The sequence below is a fragment of the Passer domesticus genome, chromosome 7 (assembly GCF_036417665.1).
Source record: "Passer domesticus isolate bPasDom1 chromosome 7, bPasDom1.hap1, whole genome shotgun sequence".
Classification (NCBI taxonomy): domain Eukaryota; kingdom Metazoa; phylum Chordata; class Aves; order Passeriformes; family Passeridae; genus Passer; species Passer domesticus.
Genome location: NC_087480.1, coordinates 12,395,493 through 12,419,812, shown reverse-complemented (window position 1 = coordinate 12,419,812; position 24,320 = coordinate 12,395,493). Strand labels below are relative to the sequence as shown.

At 38.2% G+C, this 24,320-nt stretch overlaps 1 protein-coding gene across 10 annotated transcripts in view; it reads left to right on the top strand.

The window, feature by feature from the left end:
• The window catches only part of MTM1 (myotubularin 1), a 41,967-nt gene that overhangs the window by 6,206 nt on the left and 11,441 nt on the right, over nt 1-24,320 (top strand). For 9 of the 10 annotated variants that reach the window (XM_064426919.1, XM_064426911.1, XM_064426920.1 and 6 more), the window contains 9 exons: nt 4,186-4,257; nt 5,132-5,204; nt 6,673-6,767; nt 7,787-7,897; nt 8,794-8,895; nt 17,812-17,895; nt 19,112-19,261; nt 21,031-21,219; nt 23,964-24,149. In XM_064426919.1, the coding sequence (XP_064282989.1) occupies nt 4,195-4,257; nt 5,132-5,204; nt 6,673-6,767; nt 7,787-7,897; nt 8,794-8,895; nt 17,812-17,895; nt 19,112-19,261; nt 21,031-21,219; nt 23,964-24,149 (1,053 nt within the window). In that variant the 5' untranslated portion in view covers nt 4,186-4,194. Of the gene's footprint in view, nt 1-3,759; nt 3,823-4,185; nt 4,258-5,131; nt 5,205-6,672; nt 6,768-7,786; nt 7,898-8,793; nt 8,896-17,811; nt 17,896-19,111; nt 19,262-21,030; nt 21,220-23,963; nt 24,150-24,320 lie in introns of all 10 variants that reach the window. The other variant, XM_064426916.1, reaches the window with a different exon arrangement.

Below are 24,320 nucleotides of genomic sequence, written 5' to 3'. Positions count from 1 at the left end.
TAGGACTTTGTATTTTATGTTTTTTATTTTGTATAGGAGACACAAGGCAGTATATTCATACTGGCTCTCTATGTTGTTACTGTAGCTAGGAAAAGTCAGCATAACTTTTAAACATTGCTCTGTGTCTCCATTCCCATGAATCCTAGGAAGCACAAGTATAAATATCGTGTTTAATGAAAACACAGATTCCAAGTAGTTTGTTATTGTAAGATCACTGGAGCCTCCATTTCTTGATAGTGTTACTATATTAAGTTCTGATAACTTTAACAAAGCTTTGTTTATCAGCTCGAGTTAAATCCAGTAAAATTGCTTTGTCTCCTTGCTATTCTAGATTCATGAATGAATGTTCAACTATTGCTAACTGCAGAATATCGCAAACAAAGTTGTCTGATTTGTTTTACATTTGCAGAGTAAGTCTCTATTCAGCTGCTGGGAAGTGTGAGTTTCGTATGGTTATCAATTTTTGTGCAAGTCTAGAAGTACACGTGAGTGATACTGGGGAATAAAATGTGCTTGCAGTGGAAAACTACTTGAAAGGTGTCTCCTGTGTGGAAGGACTACTGCTGCTCCATGATAATGAGAAAGTGGTAGCTATTTTAAGACTGTGGTGGAGTATGTTTTTTTGAATTGTTCATGGCAATATTGCTTTGGATGGCTGCCAGAAGCTGCATCTACAATTAGACAGATTAAGAAATAATATTTTAAAAAGGAAATATTTCATGTTCATTTTAAATGTTTTTGAAAACTTGTTTTCTCTTGATATAGAGAAGTTCACTTCCTTTAGGGTGTGCCCTTGTTTGATGGATACTTTTAATGAGAACATAATCTTGTCTATTGTCTGAAGGTCACAGACACATAATCCAGTTAGGTGGGGACTTGAGGAGGCCTACAGTTCAACCTCCTGCTCAAAGCAGGATCAGAACCAGTTGTTCACAGCTCTGTCCAGCTGGGTCTTAGAAACCTCTGGGGATGAAGGCTGCAGCTTCATTGGGGCCTGTTTTCACAGCCTGACTGCCTTACAGTGCAAAAGAAGGGCTTTGTTGTTCTTTTTTTCCCCAGAAATCAAGCTGGAATCTAGTTTGTTTTGATTTCTGTTGTATCTTGTCACTCACTACTTTGACGACCTTGCTCTGCCTTCTCAGCAAGTGCCTCAAAGGCAGCAGTGAGCAGCTGTGAGGTCCCACTGAAGCTGTCTCCTCTTCAGGCTGGACAATTCCCAGCTTAGGAAGGCAGGTGCCTCATGTTCTGCTCCTCTTGGGGAACCTCAGCTGGACTCATTGCAATTTATCAATGCCTGTCTTGTACTGGGGTCCAAAACACTGTTCTAAATGCTGTCTAATGAGTGCTCTGTAACTAATTACTAGGACTTAGTTTACTTATGGAAATGTGGGTGGTTATAAATATGCTTATTAGTATTTGGGATTTTTAGGTATGACTAGATTTCAAAGCAAATTTTTTTAACATTAGAAGTATTCTTCCACTTACATACTGATGAAATTAAGTCACATTAATTTTAGTGAAAATGTTTGATGGATTTAAAAAATACTGTCACAGATAACACCTTATCTTCATTACATATTTATTCAACTTGATTAGCTCTGAATAAGTCTAATTTGCATCACTGAAGTGTTGGAAATGAAACAGAGTAGTTGGCTGTAATTCTAGAGTGAAGTTTTCTATAGAGATTGAAGTCACATAAGGAATTTTTCACTGTAAGGTATGGTTAAAGAAATGGGTCTCAGGGAGAGTTGGGGGAGTCTGACACAAAGTAACTTGCATGCACAGAAACATAAACATCTGCAGCAAGACCACACACATCTTGTTTGCTTGAAGTGGCCTGGTGGGGTGGCAGCTTGAGGGGAAGGGAAGCTCTATCTTGCTGTATTGTCAGGTTCCTCAAAGAGAATTTTTTTCCTGAGAACCTGACAGGACCTCTGCCTATTTATTTTAACTTTTCCACATCTCAGTGTGAATTATAGTCAGTGTTGTGGATTGTTTCAGGATCTTAACTCGCCTCATGTAATGCTGCAGTTCAGCCCAAACTCAGTGAATGTGCAAGTAAGGGAAGGAAATAATAAAGAAATCAAAGGAGCAGACAGAAGGCTTTTGAAACACTTGGTGCTGTTCCCTGTGTGAGCAGCAGGAGTACACTGTGATTGGAAGGCACAAGGAGTGTCCAAACAAGCTTTTGTTTTCCTGAGCTTTGGCAGCGGGCTGGCTCTGAGGTGAGTGTCCAGGTCCTGGCTGGGCTCCCCCTGTGGCTTTGCTGCTGGAGGAGCTGTGGTTGCAAGATCAACAGCCAGCTCGGGTGTGCCAGTACCTGCTGCAGTCAGAATTTCCATTTTGCAGTGCAGATCTGTTCAGGGTTGTCACATCCTTTAAAAGTCACTTTTCTAGGGCTTGTTTGTGCTCACTTGTGGTTTGTGCAGCCTTAATTTAAATTTACGTGAGCTCCAGTTTAGAGCTGTAGTGACTTGGTCTCTGCTGACATAGAAAAACTGGGGCTGCTGTGCCTTCATCTCACCTGGCATTTCTCATTTAAAATATGGAAAAAAGGACACTTCATATGGAAAATTTTTTAAAACAACCTTCTGAATGAATATACCTTTTACATTTATAAAATCTTAAACTTCTATAAATTGAAGAATCTTATCTGAGCAAGTATTGGATGTTGAGGAGTTGGCATGGCAATATAGAAGAAGTTGAATGGACTTTAAATTTATAGTATGCAAGATATTGCAAGAAAGGAAAAGCTGTGAAAATATATTCTCTTAATATTCTATGGTCAAAATATTAGACTCCACTGTTGCAACAGTATTTCTGTGTAGGGTAGTTTGAAAGGATAATGATTTAATTTTGATTGCTAATACCTTTTAATTGAAATTATTGGCATTGCACTGAAAGCAGTTCAGTGCCCCTGTTTCAGTGTTTAGAGAAAAGTTAAGATTACTGGACACCAAGAAGGGAGGTGTGCACCCTCTGTGTGCAGGGTCACACAGGCTCTGTGGCATTCAAAGCTTTTTTGTCTTCATTTCTTCAACTGAATATGTGTTCCTTTGTTTTTGTGGAGGGATGTGATTTTGTACTGGTAAACTGTATCACTGAATATTGCAGTTTTAAACACAATGTCAGGTTTCCTGTGTTCTTAGTGAGATATGAAGGATTTGGGTAACAACGCTGTAGAACTTCAGGATGTGGCACAGACACATTTGTGTACTGTTAAAGTAATGTCAAAGCATTTTCACTGTCAGCCCAATGTTACACAGGAGTGTGGGGCTGCTTTTCATGGTGCAGAGTTCTGGCCAAACTTTCCAGTGTTGAGAGGGGAGAGACAGTGCTTTTTAAAGACTACAAATTTGTGCAATAGAAACAAAGACTGTGTAGTCTGTAACCATCTTCCCCCCCAAACAAACAAACAGAAGCTCTTCAAGACTGCTGTGTGATGTCAGATCAGTTGGTGAAGGGTGTGTGAGTAGTGAAAGGGAAGTGTTTTCCCACTGTTAGTTCTAAAATTCCCTTGTGCACTGTTGGGAAATTAAGATGATGCATCCTCTGTCACACAAGATTTTGTCTTTAATTAATACCATTAAAAAAAAAAAAAAGAATATCCTTTTCCTTTAAATGCATAAAGGTTGTTCAGACCAGAAGGCTGGACACTCATTCTTTTGGTGTACTAACTGAAGCTTCAGTCAGGAAATGGGGGATTTTTTTAAAACAGAGAAGTACTGTGGAAGCCCTTCTTTTTCTTGTATTTTTTAGACTTGAACCACATGAGTGTATTGACATGATTGTGAGTTCAAGAGCTGTGCAATAATACTCCAGGTAGGTAGCATTTCATAATATGTGTATGCAGTGACTTAAAACAAGCACTCTAATGTCTGTTTACTGAACCAATACTCGTATTCCAACATCGGAATTCCATTCCAGAACTTGAGTCAGAATACTCCTTATAATAAGACCCAATTGCAAAGCTAGTAATGAATTTCTTGTTAGATTTGGATGTTTTTGAATAGTAACCTTCAATTACGAGGGATTGTGTAATGTTTTGAATTACTGGTAGCTTGCAAAACATTCTTTTAAGTTCTTGATGTCTACCTGTGGACCTCAAAAGTCTAAAATCTCTCCTGGAAATAGTCTTGTAGCTCAGGAGGTAGTTTAAGTCTTCAATTTGTGTTTACTTATCAGATACCCGGCATGGCCTCATCATCAACACCTAAATATAATTCAAACTCCTTGGAAAACTCCTCAAGTAAACAGGTAAGTGTAACTTTTTTCATGTTTAGTTTTTTACTTCAGAGTTCCAAGAGAGCATTGTCTTGCATATTTGGTTAGAAAAATAAGTATTTAAATGGCTTCTTGAATGTATATATTTATTTTTATTGTTAAAATTCTAATGCGGTTAACTGAGATGATTTAAATATCTTTTGGAGTGGATGGGCAAAGTGTTTGGTATCATAACTAACAAGAGGTTCCTTAAAATCAGTTCTAATGTAATTACTCTAACACTTACTTTCTACCTTAAAATATCCTGTGGCATTCTTGAAAATTTTTGGCACTTTCTTGCCTTTAATTCTGTATTTCAATTGCTAAGTTATACCTTGCTATATTTGTCTGGCTCATTTTTAAGATGTTCATCTAGAGTGAAAACTATATTGAAACAATCAAAGTTTCATGTCCCTCTGCTTTCTGATGCTGTGCAGCTGAAGAAAATGTAACCAGGGTGCAAGAAAACAGAGTGTGCGTGATAGTTGTGAGTACATTGCTTAAGTAATTGCAGTTGATTTGTTCTTCCAAGCCCAACGTACTTGGAAAAATAAATGCAGACAACTTCCAGAGAACTTAGAGGATAGAGGTTTAATTCCAATTTAATACAAATAACTGACTGTTCTGTTAAGAGAGGTTAAAGCCTGCTTATGTTTCAGATCTGCTCAACCTTTAAACATTTCATAGTTGGATTGTAAGATAATGGTGTGTATTCCTGTTTTGGTTCAGTCTGTGAATTCCTGTGAATTTGGCAAAAACTGTTCTTTCCCATGCAGGAATTACCTTTAAGTTTGGTGGTTTTTATTTTCAGTCTGGAACTTGAAATGGTAAATAAACTGTGATGTGCTGTTGTGCTTCTCTTCTTTAGACTCTAAAAGATGGAGCTAATTGGGAACAAAATGAAGAAATACCTCGTCTGCCAGGGGAGACCAGGGTTACAGGTATGAAGCTCAATAGGTGCCTGATACAGGGATGTTCAGCAGTCTGGCAAACACTTGTATCTCACTGAATTGTTTTGTAATTTGGACTGGTTTGGGCTGGGGGCAAAAACTCATGACATTTCAATGCTGAAATGTCATGAGTTTTTCAAAGAAATGGTGAAAGATTCTTTTTATCACTTACCACAAATAACTTTTAAGTGTTTAAAGTCTTGGCTTCTACGCATGCCAGATCTTCCCATAGAAAGAAATTGCAAGTTGTGTCCTAATTGTAGCTACGGATTAAACAGCACGTGTTGAGTGATGAGAGCTCCTCCAAGCTTTCTGAAATCAAGGGAATTCTATGTTCTATCCACTATGCATTGATACCTTGTAGAGTGGTGTAGAATTTAAGCCTAAATGTGAATTCCCAAACTACCACCTTACTCTTCCTTGACAGAGGGCATGAACAGGGCTTTTCTGCTCTTGTTGGCTTTTACATACATAAATGCTGTAGCATGAGGGAGATTAATGTACTGTGTAGTTTTGTTTTCTTGATGGAGGCTCTTCCTGAAATGGAAGTGTCTGTTGGAGTCTGTTTTTCACTTGTGCAGCTTCTCCTCCCCTATGCCCAGATTTGTTGGGTTTTGTAAACAAGATCGGCTTAGTTGAAAACAAAGTGGTGATTCAGAGGAAGCAGTTTTGTTTTTAATGAAGGTGTGAGGGAGAAGGTGTGGGACTAAGATGGATGTATGATGTGATCCTTATGGAAATTGTGCTTTGTGGCACTGCACTGGAATAGGGCACTTTCTGTGGAAGGCAGATAAATAGATTGGGCTAAAGAAATGAGTGGACAGGAAGGAATAAATGGAAGTCTTTAATGTCATGGTTGGACTCAATGATCTTGAGGTATTTTTTCCAGCCTTAACAATTCTGTGATTCTGTTTGCATTGCTTCACTTAAATCTTTTTGAATGGTATGTGTTAGTATTTGTTCTGTTACTGTCCTTGCTGAAACACTACTGGTGGCCCTACTCTGTTTGATTGCCTCAAATTGAAATGTAATGTTTCTCTGCAGCATGGTGAGTTCCCTAAACACTCTTCAACTTGAACTACTACTTCAGTAGAGAGTTGTTTACACAATGGTGTAATAGTATCAACAATGTGTTTGTTCTGGGATGGTGAATAGACTGCAGTACAGTAATAACAGTACTCCCTGTTCTGTGTCCTCCTGTGTAGTGCTGAGAAAGAAAACACAAATATAACTAGGGAAGGCTACTGAAATCTGTGCACTTAATTTGGACCAATGTAGTATATGAGTCTTTCACATTTTCTTAATAATTCAAGTAGATAAAACTTAAATGTATTACTTTCTAAATTAATTCACCTCTGAGTACAGCTCTTGTTTTGTTTTACTGCTATGTAAGTAGTACTGTCCTCAGTTCTCATTTTGTCTTTCCACAATCTTTTAAGAAATACTCCATTTCTTACAGACAAAGATGTCATTTATATGTGTCCATTTAATGGCCCCGTTAAAGGAAGAGTGTACATCACAAACTACAGGCTGTACCTAAGAAGTGTGGAAAATGTGAGTAATATGCCACAATTACTTCATGGGATGAGTTGGCTTTAAACTCCCTTCCGTTCACCCCCACTGCCTTTGATTTATTTTGTGGCCAGTTCATTTGTTTTAGTTTTGGCACACATATGCTTGTGGGATTGCATGGGAGGCTTTTTGCTTGAAATGATCTGTAATGTTTGTAATAACCATATCTTAATTCTGTAATGACTAAATAGTAATTGCCTTTGTGCCACTGAGACACCTGTATTAAAATACAAGTTCTTTAAAATTAATTGTGTTGTAAAAGTGTGATTTTTGCCTGGTAAAATTACAGTTTAATCACTTACACTGAACTGATACCTGTATCTTTTGTCTGTCAGAGCTTTTTTGATAGCTGTTCCCTTTACACTTTAATGTGTGATAGATCAAGAGCAGTAACTAATGATGTGCAATAGTTCTTAAAATGGCTGTCAGTAAACCAAGACTTTGATTGTCCTTGCTGTTAGAAAAGAAAAATACTTTGATCAGTAGACCCTTATATGGATAGGGGAAGTGGTAATATGTTTGATAAGCAGTGACATGGAAAAGAGTAAAATGTGCTTGTGATCTTTCATAATGTGTTTTGGTTTTTTTAAATAAGGATTTGGGACTATTGAACTGAGGTCTTTCTGACTGCAGCTAACTGTACTAGTAATGTCTTTTTTCATTCAGTTCTGCTTTATGCTGTATATCAATACAGCAGTATTAACAAGCAGGGGCAATCAGTGTGTAGCAGAAGGCATCTCTTAGGGTGTTGCCACTGTTTTCTCTGCATACTGAACAAGGCATGAAATATTTTTGTAGCATGTTAAACTGGATGATGCTCAAGGCTGTAGAGTGACTGTACAGACTTCATAACATGCTGGGAGAGGAGACTCAAAGGCAGAAACATGCTTTTGTCTCCTGTATGTATTCCATGTCTGCCTTCTCTTCTGGAATGCATAAGAACACTTTGCTTGAGTCTTTTTTTCACATTAACCTTTTCCTTACACAAACTTTTCTTGCAGGATCCTGTTGTGATACTGAATGTTCCATTGGGTGTAATTTCAAGGATTGAAAAAATGGGAGGAGCTTCAAGCAGAGGAGAGAACTCTTATGGATTAGATATAACCTGTAAAGTAAGACTTTCCAATAATTCAGTAGAAAATGAAATCTAGAGGGTTTTTTCTCACTGATCACCTATTTATAGGAAGAGAAAAGTATATGCTTACGGATGAATTTAAAAAGAGCTTTTTGAAACTGGACAGGGAAACGCCTTTTGTATAAAGGGCTGTTTAACTGACCTCCCTGCATGCAAGGGGAGAGGTTGGTCTTGCTTTCCAAATCACTAATTGACAAGGTTTTGAACATCAGTTGTATTTCAGGCCATTATTACTGCTCTGCTTTGTTATTTGTTCTAAAATGAATATTTTAAATAATTCTGATATCTTTGAAGAACACCTCAAACAAGGACTTTATAAACTATAAAGCCAGTAAAAAGTTTATGTAAAAAATATCTATAGTATTACAAAAAATTTACACCATGGAAAACCATGGTCATAGGGGAGTTCCCAGTGGATAACTCAGGATCTTTTACTGGATTCATTGAGTGTGTGCACATTTGATTCTTAGCTGTTAATGCACAGATTGCTTATTTTTGACACCAGTGATGAGAACATAAGAACAATGTATTTTACACACATTTTTGGCAAATCTTTCTTTCAAAAACAGAGTAATTCCCATCCTGCAAGCTGTCAGTGGCTCATGAGACTTTTTAGTGACTCAAATAGAGCCATTTCTGAAGGCTGCATGGCAAAGTGCTGTTTGCAGCACACGGAGTGTGGTACTGCTGTATTTGTACAATTCTTACACTCTATTCTGTTTTATGGGATAAGAAATAAACCTGAACATTCACAAGGGTTTGAGGTGTGTTACAAGCAGATTCTAAATCATGTTTAGTGTATAATATAGCACTTGTATAGAGAGAAGCCTCTTACAGCTTTGGTTCACCTAACAGATAATGGCTTTGTTTTAGGATATGAGGAATTTACGGTTTGCATTAAAACAAGAAGGGCACAGTAGAAGAGATATATTTGAAGTCCTCACAAAATATGCTTTTCCCCAGTCACATAACTTGGTAAGTTACATCATTTCTATTGCTGAGTTGTATTAATGCAGAGCTCTTGCCAGTTAACTACCTATTTGACCTAGTATTGGCTACATCATGGCTGCTTAAAAAGTATAACCACAGAACCTGGTGTTACCATAAACTAAACAGTAGCTTTTATTTTGTATATTTACAACACTTAAATCTATATATTTTGTAAAATTATGGATGTACTCCAGTTACACTACTGAGCACCTCTGCTCCGTGCAGATTTCATTGCTTAGAAACTGCAAGTTTATTGTCCCTTGTTTTCTTGAAAACATTAATTAATCAAGTAGTCTCCAAGGCAGTGGTAAGTATGACTCTTCAAGGGTTTTACTTCAGGAGGAAATGATATGGTAAGACAACACTTGTTTTATTGATTAAACTAATGAAAAATATAACAGGAAGTCATTTATGAATTTGTGCAGGTTTATTTCAGGGTAAAAAAGCATCTTGTGGAAGGAATTGAGCAACAATGATGCAAGCTAATAATTATCTTCCATTTCTTAAAATCTATGAACTGTGCTTATTGTGAGTGATTTGACATCTCTTTAGTAAATGCTTTATTTTATCCATTGTAATACTCAATTTACACTTCATTGGTGTGCTTTAATTTGGGATAATTATATAAGAACACTTTTTGTAAAGTATTGGGAGCTTCTGCTCTGAATTTCAAGAACTTTATTCAAAGAATTGTTGAGTATACAAGGCTGCAGTAAGAATCTTGCTTCTTTCCAGGAATGTATGTGTCAATCTATGGAGTGGACTTTATAAACATTTAATTCTTTAAAACTTTTCTGCAGAAATTTTCCTTCTATATACAAACTGTGGAGTGAAAGCATAAGAGAAAATAAATGCTTTTTCTTAGAATATTTTGTATTGTTAACAAGTAGGCCTTCAGAAATGAAATTGATTTTTACATTTAGGTAGGTGTGAGGAGTTGTAATCACAAATAAGATAGTTGTTAAAGAAGTGAATATATCTAATTCTTGTGTTCCCATTTTATCAATTTTAAAATAGTGAATGATTGAAAGGATGACAGGATATGTGAACCTTGAAAGTATGATGTGAAAGAAGAAGCTGTATGTGGAAATACCAAGTTATGGAGAGGTTCAGATCAAAAGTGTCTTCTAGACATCACAGGGTTTTGGCTTCTGCTGCAAGAGGGTTGTGGATTGGGTTATCCAGGGCACAGTCAAGTGTATTGTTGAATATTTCCTGTGTTGTAGATTCTGTCATTCCCATGCCATCCACAATATCATGAGGAAGAGGGGTTTTTTTGGTAGTAGTAGTGAATATGGGCAAATCAAGTTGTAACTGACTTAGGAGTGTGTCTTGTGGGATAATCCAGCTATGGGGTGTGAATACCTTGGTGATGAGATGGGGACTTGTATTGGGTTCTTCATCCAAAAAGACCTGGGGATCCTGTCTGGTGATGGCAGTGAGTGATCTGTGGAGTTGGCCACTTCCTGCCTTATTTGCTGGACCTGTTGAACCTAATAAAGCTCATCATTATATGGCCTGTGTGAAGGCCACTTGCCAACAGAAGTTAAGCTTAATACCAAAAGTCTTGGTTGAGGGCAGTAGTAATTTGGCCCTTGGATTCAGTAAAGCACAAAAGTTGGGGAGACAGTGACAGTGTGGAGGGAGGGTGGCTGTGCTTTGTCTCATAACTATGTCTGAAGCAGAGTATGCCTGTTAGAAAGCAGGATTACTTTGGAGGGAAATAAAGTGAGCCTGTGTTCCATCTGAAGTTGCAACTGTCCTTATTTTCAATGTCACAGTGTTGATGAGCCCTTAACTTTAACATGAGCAAAACAAGTGTGTGATTTTTTTTGGCGTGCTTTCATTGTATTTTGGCAAGCAGTTTACACTGATCCTGCCAAAGGTGAGTGTTTCTGCCTGGTTTTCCATTCCTGTCTTGTTTTTTGTTGCATGAGTTTGAGGCTGCATGATGAACCACATAGGGAACTGAAAGGAGCTAAAGTTATCAAGGAGATAAAAATAAAAGCTTTACTCTGAGTTATTTCCTGTCTTGTTAGTCCAAAGTAAGAGTGGTGTGAAAGCATCTTTGGGTGGATGTGAATGAGAAGGGATGATGGCACTGCTCCTTTCAGTGGCTGGTTTAGATCAAGGTTTCACTGTGTGAGTGTGGCAGGGTGTTGGGACTGTGCATGCCTGCCTTCCCCTTGGAGTGCTGTCTAACACTCTGGCTCTGTAGCCAGCTCACACAGGGAGGTGTTCTACAAAGAACATGACAGCTGAGTGGAGATGGAAGCCCTCTGATACTCAAATGCTGAGCTCTGGCTCTTCTCTGATCTCCTCTCTACCTTTCCGTTGTGTGGTTGATTATTCTTCTAATACCAAACTGATATTTGTATAATTGCTAAGCCATCATAACTCACCCAGCACAAAATATTCTGGTTAGTCTTGTGCTGCTTTGAATAATTTGGGGAGACCTGGTTTGAAATCAGTATGCATTAGAACCAGTGCAAGAGTGGACATGTGAGTGGAGCAGGTAAAAGGCAGGAGAGAAAAGAGGGGAATGTCCTGTTTTTATCAATGATAAATATTAATTTAACTTTGACCATCTTGTGAAACTGAATCCTTGATGTTTAGCTGGTTCAGCAGCACTGATGCTTGTACAGCTTTACAGTGGAAATAAGATACCATCAGGACAATAAAATTCTAATGCTTTACTGTCCTGATTTTTATCTATATTTTTATATTTTATATCAGATTTTTATGTGATTGGGTAAAGTTCTACTATAGCTGAAAATCAAAGAGCTGATTCTGAACAGGAAGTGCTAGAGATGCCTTGCTTCTGTTTTCTTCATGCTGTTCTATTCTCGTACAAATGGATGGTAAATAAAACCCAAAAGGTGATTTCTGAGTGGAGTGTACTTATTGTTTTCAGGATTTGTCTCCATCACCATCCCAACAGCAGTGTTTGAGAGCCTATAATAAATCACAGGCCTGTTCAGAACTGTTCCCCTGTGCCTCAGCATTGTCCTTGGTGCTCACTTACAGAAGCTGATTCTTGTTTGTCTCCAGTTTGGGCATAGGTTGGGTTCAGACATCCTTGAATCAGTAACTTAAAGTAAAATCTGATAGTTCATCTGACTGACAGCAGAGTTGATGGGCAGCAAGCAGCTGCTGTTGCTAATCCTCTGTTACATTTGCAAACTTGGGCTAATTGAAACAAAATTGTTGCTAAAAGTTTGCTTTTTTTTTAACGATTGAAAAAATGAAACCAAAATAGTCAGCCCCCCTCCCCCCCCAAAATGAGATGTTTTAGTACACCACAAAAGGTGAGATATATTTGGTCTCTGTAGTTTAGTTTCTGCATAGCAGCTGCTTCACTTCCTCAACTTACCATGAAAGTACACATCATCATTTTTCTGAGATTGTTCAGCACCACGGTATCTGCACAGTCGGTGTTTATTCCTAACCCCAGTAGGTCTGTGGGAATGCCCATTTTGATGAGACTGGTGGCTGTGCTGGCTGACTGGAAGTGCTCCTGATGTCACTGCTTATCCTGGCCTGTGAAATGTCTGAGGGTCAGCTCACACCAGTGTTGCTGCTGGCTCTGCACAGGTGACTTCAGCTGGAGCAGGGCTGGCAAAGGGGCCTGTCTGACAGGGCACCTGGATTTGCAAAGAACCCCTTGGCTTGAGGCTTCCTCCCCCATGACACACCAGAGCCAGGGCAGCAGGGGTGTGACAGTGTTCACAAAGTTATACCAGCACTACAATGTCTGACCTTAGTTTTTAGATCAATGGGTAAGATGTAACTGGCTAGCTTGTAGTAATGGCATTCTAAATGCCATTAATAATGGCAAGAATAATATATTTATTTTTAAATACACCGAGAAGCTGTCAGCCTTTACAGTGAGTAAAAACTTAGTGATTTATTATATGCAAAAAGCATACATCAGTGAGTTAGAAATATAAAATGCAATTGGATTTCTTCACAGGTGTGTGGCACCTTTTTATTCTAGTTTTGCTGCTTTCTTCTTTTGCAATGCATAAAGATTGGTCAAATATTTCCCATGTTGTGTCTACATTATATATTCATGTACAAGTATAACATGTATTTATGTGCTGTGTTTCCATAAGAGTAAATATGTAGCTATTGTATTTATATTGATATTTGTATATTTACATTACATTTATCCTGCTGAATAGACTGCTTGCTAAACTGTAATTGTCAGATTGCAGATGCTTTCTTCTTTACCTCACAGAACTATGTTGTGTTTTGAGCTACAATGTATTACAGATTATTTTTGTGCACTAAATGAGAAGGAGAAATTGAATGTTAAAGACAAGGACTCTGTCTGTAGGAGGCTTAAAAATAGAGACTGTATTGAAATTGTGGGTTAACACCTGCGAGGAAGTAAACTATTATTTGCACAGTGAAGCATGGAAAGTAGCTTACCAAAACTGTGATAAGATTTGAAAGATTTTTTTTTGAAGTGTAGTAGCCTTCTGGTTCAAGTGAAGCAGTAGTTATCTGCTTTTAGACTGTGGATCTGCAATGAAATCCCTACTTCCATTTTGTGCAGGGGCTTTTAATTTGCTTTTAGAAAAAAATCTTGGCTGTTGCATAGTGAGTCTTGCTTGGTTTTGCCAACTATAGGTATTGAAAAGTCACAAACTTTGCACCCAAAAAGTGTTCTGAGTGGTGATTCACTACACTTTCTTGATTTCTTACTTGCTTAATGTTTTCTTAGATTTTTTCTTTCTGTTTCCCATGGTAGGTGAAAAGAATTAGAAATTTATTTTTAATTAGTTGATAGACTAATCAGAGTTGGTGGGCTTCCATCAGACGTGTAGTATTAATGTCCATCAAACTTATAACAGACAATCAGTGCATTGGAAATGGCTGCAGATTATCCTACCTTGAACTCAAGATGTGGGATAAATAATCGGTATAACTTGAGGGAAATCTGTGTTTTGTTTAAGTAGCTTTCAGCAAGCCAGTCTCAGTGCTGAGAGGGGGATGCCAGCTCAGGCTTGCTGCCTGCAACACTGGTGTGTTGAGCAGGTGGTTTGCCTGAAACTCGTGCTGCTGTTTGTCCTTAGCACCCAACCAAACTACTGCAGAGTTGTCTCAGGTGCACCTGTGCAAAACCATAGTTCTGCTTTTTGGTTATATGTTCTTGATTTTGAAAAACCTATTCATGATCTCAAAAAATCTACAGTGAAGCACACTTCTATTTTACTGCAATGTTCTTCTGAACCTGAATACCTCTTGTATGTATATTTTATGTTTTTATTCTAATTTCCACTCCAATCTGGACACATCTGATGAAGCTGCAGTTGATTTAATTCCAGGGAAGATATACTGTGCAGCAGGAGATGCAGAGAAAAGCTTTTTGTTGGAGAGGCAGGATTAACAATGAGAGAAAGGAATGGAATTCTGTGTGTGTAGAGGGAAGAAAAAATGAATGGAGGTCAGGGTGGAGACTGAGTGCCTAAAGTGTTGTTTGGGGAGAAGGAGGATCTAGGAGGGATGTACCCTAGATTTGAAGGGAAGATGTGTGAAGAAGGCATAGAACTGACCAACCTTTTATTACTGTGGTATTTGAAAGGCTTTCCTGAGTGAATAATGGTGCACTGGGAGAGGCTGGCAGGGTTTCTGCCTTGCAGGGCCAGGCGCTGCTCATGTCGCTCTCCGACCTTGCTCTGCCCTCTGCATCTGAAGGCTATAAATACCCACCCAGCTGCTCTGTACCCACTGCCTGTGGCACTGCTGGGACTCCCTGCTTCCCTCCCCACGTGCCAGTGTGTGTGTGAGGGGCTCTGATGTGAAGGAGCCTGTATCCACAAACAGCTAAGGCATGGAATTCTACTAAGATAGCACCTCTCAAATGTTACATCAGGTATAAAGAGAACCTGTGCATGTTATACCTGTGAATGGCATCATTTCTCCTTCCTGTTTATTTCTGTTCCATTTGCCTGCTGCACTCAGATTTTGTGCACTGTGAGGCGAAAGCTTCAGTGGCATTGAGTTGATCGAGACATAAATACACAAACATACTGCATTTAATCTGTAGTCTTGGCTTGTTCAGGACAAAAGTATAAATATGTGGGTCATTAGTGCAGATGTGAAGCTAACCTGAACTATAGCAAACCCTTCTGGGATCTACCTAATGTGTTTATGGCATTTACTTGTTCACTATAATGTGGTTTATCAGTTTGGTTGCATTAGAATAATAAAATATGCAATTCAAGAAAAATTGTTTTTCAGTAGGAATTACTTGATATTGCTTATTACCATATTTTGTTTCAAGCAAAAAGAAGTAATGTCCAAACATGTGTTAAATAAGGTTTGTACTGACACAGGTCAGAAAATGCAGCTGTAGTTAAGCATATATCTTGTATTAAGTTTATGATTCTTATAATAAAATTATTATAAATGTGGGTTGCTTGTTACAGTCAAGTAAGGTAAACTGTAGTTAGAAATTAAATAGACCTGTATGAATTGAGTATAACTGTATGTAGAGTATTGCATTTGTGTATTTCCTACTCTGTTTTAATGACAACATAAGAGCAATAATTGTGTGTTTTGTTGGGAGAAGTGGGCCTAAGGTATGGTGGGGATGTTACTGTGTTTCAGACTCCACAGTTAGGCTGGACTAAAGCTCAGGCCATCTTCACAGTGTTTCAAGTCTTGTCTGAGAAGCTATTGAGAGTGGTGGAAATGGAATTCAAATCTTTAATCTTTTGATACAATGAGTAAGAATTTCAGTAGTCACCAGATTAACTGCGCAGTCTGTACACTATGGTGCACATCCAAATGTGGGTATGTCAACCTTTTGCTAAAATTTAGTCAATGCTTGCAGAAGAAAAATAATTTTTAGTCATCAGGATTTTAGAGATTGGTAATTTTTAAATACTATTCTTGTGTAGTATAAAGCAGGAGTTTTTTCAGAATTGTTGACATAAAAACCTGAGTCCAAATTTTGCTCCATACATCTTTGTATTCATTCTAGTGTTCTGTGATTTAAAACTTCAGGTTTTTGCTGGTTGATCTATTCTACTAACAATTTTTTTCTTATTGAGCAACATAGGAAGAATTTGTACTGCCTGAAATACCAACAAAACTGATGAAGCATAACTGTCCACTTAAATAGTTAAGGGCTGTGTGACTGTGAGCTTTGGTAGCAGATGTGGTAAAGCTGCTGTAGCCAAGCATTTTAAATGAATCATGCTGTACATAGTAGGACATTGTTCTTTCAAAAGGATTCAATCCATCCCCTCTTGCATAATAAATTTAACCCTGGTTTTTAAAAGATGAAAACAAAATGCACTTTTCCCTCTGATGTCTTGTGAAATTTTTTGTGGGTGACATGAGCAGCATAGCTGCCATTAATTTTTAGTTCAGAACAACACTTTTTTTTTATTTTTGTCAGTAAAAACCTGTTCTATGTACCAGCTATCACAGTGCACTGTAATAAACTCATGAGTTTTGCTTACCAGGGCTTCAGATGGGTAATTTTTACTTTCTTATGAGAAAACTTGCAGTATGTAGGAACTTAAATAAAAGACTTACTCCTGCCTTCAAGACATATTTTAAGTGACCTGTTAGGATTCCAGTGTTTCTCTTTCATACTGTTCTAAGATTCTCCTTTGTCTCTGGGTCCTTGGTGAATTCTTAGCATAGTTGCTCTTTGGGATATAGCAAATTCCTTTGGGAGGAGGGGATGGTTCTTGTGTGTAGCTGTTTATTAATAGTTCAGCAAATCAGTTGCATCTACTTCTTCAGATAGTGATACTGCTGTTTTGGTGTATTCCTTGTTTGCAATTGAACAACCTTTTTCAAGTTTTTATTGAATTCTGATATTTTCATCTACTTTTCATGGTATGTTTTTTTTCTGATAGAGTAGATGTCCACCTCTTCATCTCCCCCTCCGTACCACTTCATAGCAGTTCACGTAGTAAAAAGAGTTTGTAATGTTTATTTGCACTGAGGGTCTACTTCTTTAAAAATGGTCAAGACATTCAGAAAATAAAACCAGGGAATGCATTGTTTACTTGTGCAAACTCACCAATGAGTGCACTTGCTCTAAAGTAGGGATTTAATTTAAAATTCTGGTTTGTAAAACTAGTGACATAAACCATCTTGAGTGAGCAGTAACATCCGTTTAAAATATTTGTCTACTTGAACTACATGAGGAAAAAACTTCTCCTTCTGAGGGGGATTCAGTTTTGTGTTTTGATATGAACTGTTCAGTGTTTAAAGCAGTGTAACTTACTGGGCTGAGCAGAGTTGCCCAGAGCCTTCCTAAGGTTCAAAGCCTCCTCCTGGGCAGGGTGTGGTGGTGCAGGTTTGAGGAATTGCCTTCTCTCTGGACCTTTGTAGCTGGAATCACAACACCTCAGACCACAAGTTTTTCCTTGCTTAGCTGGGGAGAGGATGCAGAAAGGCAGCTGCTTCCTAATGGCAATGAATAGCAATTAAAAGCTTTTTCCATTTTGAATTTAGCATCTAATATTGTATGTTATAATTGAGCCTGTGCCTATTGGAGAAATTTGGTGAGAAGACAGTAGTTTATTTAGTGATAATGTGAAATATGGGAAATAAACCATTCTAAAGCATTTCAATCTCCTGACAGTAAAAAAGAAAAAAAATTCAACCTGTTAACCTTATAATTTCTGGGGTTTTTGTTACCTTGTAACTGTTGTCATATTTTCATTATTTTCATTACCAGATCTGTATTTTTTGTTACTTTTCCTTTGCTTCATAGTGTTTCACATACCAGATAGAAATGGAGAGAGTAGGGCTGCCATGGAGCAGTCAGCCCTATTTTGTAGTGAGCATTAGGGTATAACTGATGATGAGCCCTCATATTTGCCATTTGCAGTCAGAGTTTGGTGTAATATCTTTTATATCTTACAGCCATTTTTTGCCTTTGTAAATGAAGAAAAGTTTCCTGAAAATGGGTGGATGGTGTACAACCCGATGTCTGAATACAGGAGACAGGTGGGTTATTACAGTTGCCATTGCCTGGTGCTTTCACATCTCCCAGCTTGCATAGAGGAATTACTGTTTGTACATTTCTCTTATCAGCTGTTGGGAGAGGATGGAATTGCAACTTACCTTGAAGAAAGGTAAAGGAAAGAAATAAAACACTTGAGCCTTTGAAAAAACCTAGAATGTCATCTTTGCTCTTTGAAGGAAAGAAATAAAACACTTGAGCCTTTGAAAAAACCTAGAATGTCATCTTTGCTCTTTGAAGGAATTTATTGATGCCTCTTACAATGTGCCACTGCTAAGTGAGCAGAGGTTGGAAGAATGTGCCAAATCTGTAACTGTGGTGTCCTAAACTTAGACTGGATTTGTTCTTCTTCCCAAAATGAAGTGGGGGAAAAAAACAGCTTGTTTTAGAAACAACATTGCTTTACAGAAATTACAGATTTCTGTAATTACAGCTGTCAGTATTCTTCCTTGCTCTTTATGTGGTCTTGGACAAATGTCAATGAAAGAGGATGGTATTTCATTTTTAAATGTCTGTTAGATAATTAAGGTATGACATTACAAAAAATTAAATAGAGAACAATAAGAACTTCCTTAATTTTTTTTACCCTCCATAGTTTTTTTGGTTCATGGTTTAGAAGCCTAAGGCCCAAAAAAGGTAAAATACAAACACCCACACAAACCCCACCGTGCATGTGTGGAGGACTTAACAGTATTTCTCCTGGTAATGCCTTACTGCTCAGAGTGCAACTAGAAGTTGTTCTTTCTCTGTAAGAAAGTTACCCTGAATTTTACTTTTAACCTGTTGGAAGTACCAGGCTGCAGGGAAGAAAGGTTATAGTGAGACTTTCTCCTCCATAGTCTCTCTTTACCAGGGAAGGTGGAAAAGCAGAACTTTAGGCAAGGAGAGAAGGTCATTTTCTTTACTCAAACCCACAGTTAAAGAAATACATCTCCTAGTTTCAGACATTGTTTTGAAAGTTACTATAAGGTTAGAATTGTGTGCATAAGGGTATGAGATGGCTCTGCAGCTGTTTAAGGCTGTGAATCCATCTCCAGTGAGCTGCTTTGTGTGGTCTTGTAATCTTTTTTGCTTCTATTCCTTTGAAACGGTGCTTAGTTAAATTGTTGCCATGTGGCCATAATGTCGTGTAAAATTCAGAAGCAGAATTATTACTTGTTCAGCCAAAAACACATGTAATAAGGTCATGTTATGTTTTAGGGGCTGCCTAACGAGCGGTGGCGGGTGACTTTCATTAACGAGCACTACGGGCTGTGTGACACGTACCCATCACTCTTGGTTGTGCCCTACAACGCAACAGATGATGACCTCAAGAAAGTGGCTGCCTTTAGGTCCCGAAATAGAATCCCAGTGAGTATTGGCTGATGGAACTTGCCTCAAAGTGTAGCTAGTTTTTTAAGTTGCATCCAGACAACTTCTTGCTGAACGTGACGCAGAGGATGCTTTTTTTTGGAAATGGTTGTGGCAAAATAGTTTTGATTGGCTGGTGGTTTTCACTGCTTGAAACTGGTATCTTGGTCAAACCACATTTCTGGTTTTCCCCCATCACCCACGACAGCTCCATTGGTTTTAAGTTGACTTGCCCAGTAACAGTGGCCAGCAGTGCAGTTTCCCTTGATGAGGAATGAGCCTTACTGCCATATGCACTGGTTACTATTGCTGAATGCCCATGAAAAGTAATCACAGATGATGTTCTACAAGCAAACCACATGGCATTTAAACATAGCTCCACTGGTCAGTCATAAAATAAGAACTCATGCATAGTCTCTTTAGTGAATTCTTGGGCTTTTTAATGTGCAGAATAAGAGAACCCATTTGACTTCTTGAGTTTCTGTAATGAAAATTCTATGAGGTAAGAGAATTTTTGTATAGCAGCATAAAAAATACTAATTTCTATCCCAATACTTGTTTTAACTGGTATTTCCCTTTGGCAAACTTGGAAGATGTGCTGGATTCTTAGACAGTATTGGAAAGCTGCCTTGAATCTCAGTTTCAAACAGATGCACAGCTCAATATGACAGATTTTTATTTGATATGGTATTTATCAACAGACTAGGTCTATAATTATAAATTTACTATATATATATGCACATATGTCTGTATAGTATATAATGTGTATAGAGTACATATGTGTAATGTATAGCCTGTGCATGTAGTTCTAATAACCTAACGGTGTCATCCCTGTCACCTCAAAATTCATGACAGGCTTTTTGGTATGCTGCACAGTAATTACCTTGGTAATAGTAATTTTATTAAAATAGTAATTTCATTCTTGTCAAGAAATAGCCACTTATCCTCACCCCCCTCACCCGTGGCAGATCTTGTTTCTGATCTACACCTCAGGAATGAACACTTTCTGAGGATTGGATTTTGGGGTTTTTTTTTGTTTGAATTCTGATCTTCTTTAACTCTGTAAACCACAACTTAGGGAGTGGGTGAGAATACAATTTATTAATATTTTTCAACAATTGCATTTTTTTTGCCTGCTTCTTGGTTTTCTTGCTTATCTTTAATCTTTGGCACTGCATCTGTTCCCTGGGCAGCTCACTGTCTTTTGTGGCAAGTCCTCTGTGGCTCAGAACAACAAAGACAGCATGTGCTTCGCTCCAGTGCCTTCTCTTTGTAAAGAGTGCTAGGGAACAAAGTGTGCTTTAAAGAGAAGAGAAAACATTCAAGATACTGCAGGAAGGTTCAACTTCCCTTCCTTATCCAAAAAAAAAAAAAGGGAAAAGTTGTTATTGTAGAATTGGAGCATCTTAGTCACCATTTCTACAATCAGTTCATTCTCCTGAGTTGTTTTTTGGTTTCAGCGGAGGTTGCTGTGTTTGTTACTAGTTTACTTTTAAGGATATTTGTGTAACCTAAGACTTGTAGGAAAATATTGAAATACACTGGATTATATAGGTAAGTATGATTTCAGTAGGCATTAAATATGTAAGAGAACTCTTTTGAAGAATCTTGTGAGACTAGAAGCAGTTGAGATGTCAAGAGATTGTATTTTGAAGAAATAAAAAGAAAGGTGTTAATTTTCATACTGTGGATTTTAAAGAATATATCTTTAAGTTATGATTTTTGTACTGAAATGAGTTTCCTGTGCCGTGTGTTTGCCACGTGGCCAGGTTCTCTCCTGGATTCATCCAGAGACCCAAGCTGTAATCATGCGCTGCAGTCAGCCCCTGGTTGGAATGAGCGGCAAGCGGAACAAAGATGATGAAAGATACCTCGATATCATCAGGGAGGCCAACGGGCAGATCTCCAAACTGACCATCTATGATGCAAGGCCCAATGTCAATGCCGTTGCAAACAAGGTAAACAGATGCTTCTAATGGCTTAGTTTTGAAGAGAATGAGGAGGAGACTTCACAGTTTTCTGTCAGGAGGTTTTGGAGAAAAATAGTAATCTTAATATAGATAAATTTGCATAATCAGTTACTGAGGCTCAAAGCCATGAAAAGACATGAGTGTCTAAAGTAGGTCCCTAAGCAGAGTTTCAGGACCATATGTGGATTTCCAGACACGCTTTACTGTGTCTGTTCTCAGCCAGGCACAGATCTTAGCATGGGGCTGAAGCTGGGCCTGACTCCACTCTGCACTGAAAGAAGCTGTAGGCTGGTCTGTAGAGCATGTCCCCTGTTGGAATGACAGGCCACCTTTGTGCAATCTGCAGATGCTCTGGGAAAATTCCATCCTAGAAAGGATGCATACATAAAGCCAAGCCCACTGGCAGGCATCCTTTGTTAGGAAGAAAAGGTGTGCCTGTGGATTACTTTCTCCTCTTCTTCCCCTTCAACTTTGTTGAGGATTAGGTTATTTAAGCAAGCTCAGATAATGCCAGTACACTGTGTCCGTGTTGTTTTTGGCATGGAGCACAGTAGACATGGATGTGCTCCATCTTTATATGCAAAAACCATATTAGGGAGTGGTGGTGAAGGGGACAAGTTTAATGCTTTTGTCTTAAGAGAATGTACCACGCCTGGGGATAGTCCCTTAGTCATGGAACTTCAAACACACATGAAGAGACATGCTCTGCAGTACTTACTAGTGAAGGTGTGTGTCTGCACAGCAAAGAGCATGAGAGCTGAGCTCAAGAGGGTTTGAAACCTGAGTGAAATGATGAGTGTGCTGATCTGGAGAGAAGGAATTCTAGCTTCCGAATAGTTTTGTGGAACAAAGCAAACACCAGTTTAGTGAAATGAGTTCTCGTCAGTGTTTGTGCTGAAAGGAATATGAAATGGTAAAACTTGTTTGCATGTAAGAGGCTTATGTGTAACAAATGTTTAGTTGCTTTCTAGAATAATAATAATAATTCAGAGGGGACAATAATACTGGTAGTTTGCTCTGTGCAAGTTAGGTGCACCTATTTGTACCTCTATAATACAGAATGTAGTTTGTTAAGCTTTGTTACTGTGTTTGTGTGTATAGCACACATTCTTTCAGAAACTGTATCCCGGTGGCTGTTTTAACCTGATGGTTTGTATTTTGAGGGTCAGTCTCAGTTGTTTGCATGTGACTGTACAAATCCCATTATCCTCTGCACACTGAATTTTTATGGATGAAAAAAGCATGTCATCTTTCTGTTTGCCTTGTGGAGAGATTGTCAGTTACATCTTTGAAACAAATGGGGTAAAAAATTGAGTTAGTCCAAGAATTGCAGGAAAACTTAAGGTAATGTCTTATAGACAACCTTGATATGTTCATGTTTTAATTAATTCTTCATATATCTAAGTACGAAATGCTCAATCAGAGCAGTAGACACAGTAGGGTACATTTCTGAGTCTGAGGAGGAATGACATAAAAAGTGCAAATCAATGTTGATCAGGTCTGAAAATATTTTATGAACAGCTGTGAAGATTTGTCTAAGCAAAATTTTGGGCTGTGCTACTCATGCACTGCTGTGTTCCTTGTACATAGGTCAAGACAGGAGCTGCAGCAGCCCTGATGCTGAAATTACAATCATTCCTCATAAAGACTTCATAACAATCAAGGGATAGAGAAAAATACACTCATTGCTTCTTTCACTGTCAGCTCTGATAATAACCCCACATCTGAGAAAAGAGATAGAGAGCACAGAATAGAGATACTGTGCTGCTGTAGAGCAGTGTAGGTGGCACTCATGGGGAAAGGCTGCACTGTGCTTTAGGCTCTTGTCTCATGTATGGCTGGTGGCTGCAATGCATATAAAGGCAAAATATATTTATCCAAATTTATGGCATGTTTTTGCTGTCTGCAGGAAATGCTGCAATTTTGCAGCACTTTGAGCTTGAGGGAGCTGGTAATGTTTAGAAAAAAGAGGCTCAGGGGGGACCTTATCACTTTATACAAGTGCCTGAAAGGAGGTTGGAGCCAGGTGGGGGTCAGTCTCTTCTCCCGAGTAACAAGTGATGGTGCAAGAGGAAACAGCCTCAGGTTGCAGCAGGAGAGTTTAAATTGGGTATCAGGAAAATTTTATTTGTAGCAAGGCTGTCCAGGGAAGTGGTTGAATCACTGTCCCTAGAAGTATTTAAAAGATGTGGCACGTGGGGGCACAATTTACTGGTGGGCTTGGCACTGCTGGATTAATGGCTGGATTCAATGATCTTAAAGGTCTTTTCCAACCCAAACAACTTCATGTTTATCTTTGGAAAGTCTCGTCAGTGGCTTTGCGCCCTAAAATGTGTGGGTTTGCTGCTTCCTTTTGTGACCAGGCACATCCTTTGTAGTGGTGATGGTGAAATGTTTTGAAAGAGCACCAGAAGAGACTTTTTACTTATGTGGCTCTTTAATATCTTAACAGTCTAAATATAGTCTTCAGCACTAAAATTTACTTTCAGAAAACTTAGTTTAAAGTAAGCTTTCATGTTGTTGCTAATTTACTTCTTACAGACAGAATCTAAGATTCTTGAACATAATTTTTAAATTAAAGGTATCTTATTCTTAACTGAACTCTTAAATTTAAATTTGTTTGGCCAAACATTTTATCACTATTTCCATGTCAAATGACATTCATTCCTTTCTTGCTCTGTTGAAAAGAGTGTATATATGACTAAAGTTAATTTCAGATTTCCTGTTTGTAGGCAACTGGGGGAGGATATGAAGGTGAAGATGCATATCCCAATGCAGAACTTACCTTCTTGGACATTCATAATATTCATGTCATGCGGGAATCTTTGAAGAAGCTGAAGGACATTGTTTATCCAAATGTGGAAGAATCACACTGGTTGTCAAGTCTGGAATCAACCCATTGGTTAGAACATATAAAGGTAACTTTTCCTTGATTGTTTGAAACATGTTTGTCCAAATCTGTCATGTCATACTTGCTTTCTTTGCTATGCTTTGAAGTAGTCCTAGAGCACATCAAACTACATGAACTACAAAAACAACATCCCTGAGTGTTGGCTTTATTTGCCAACTAATCTTAGAGTATGTTATGA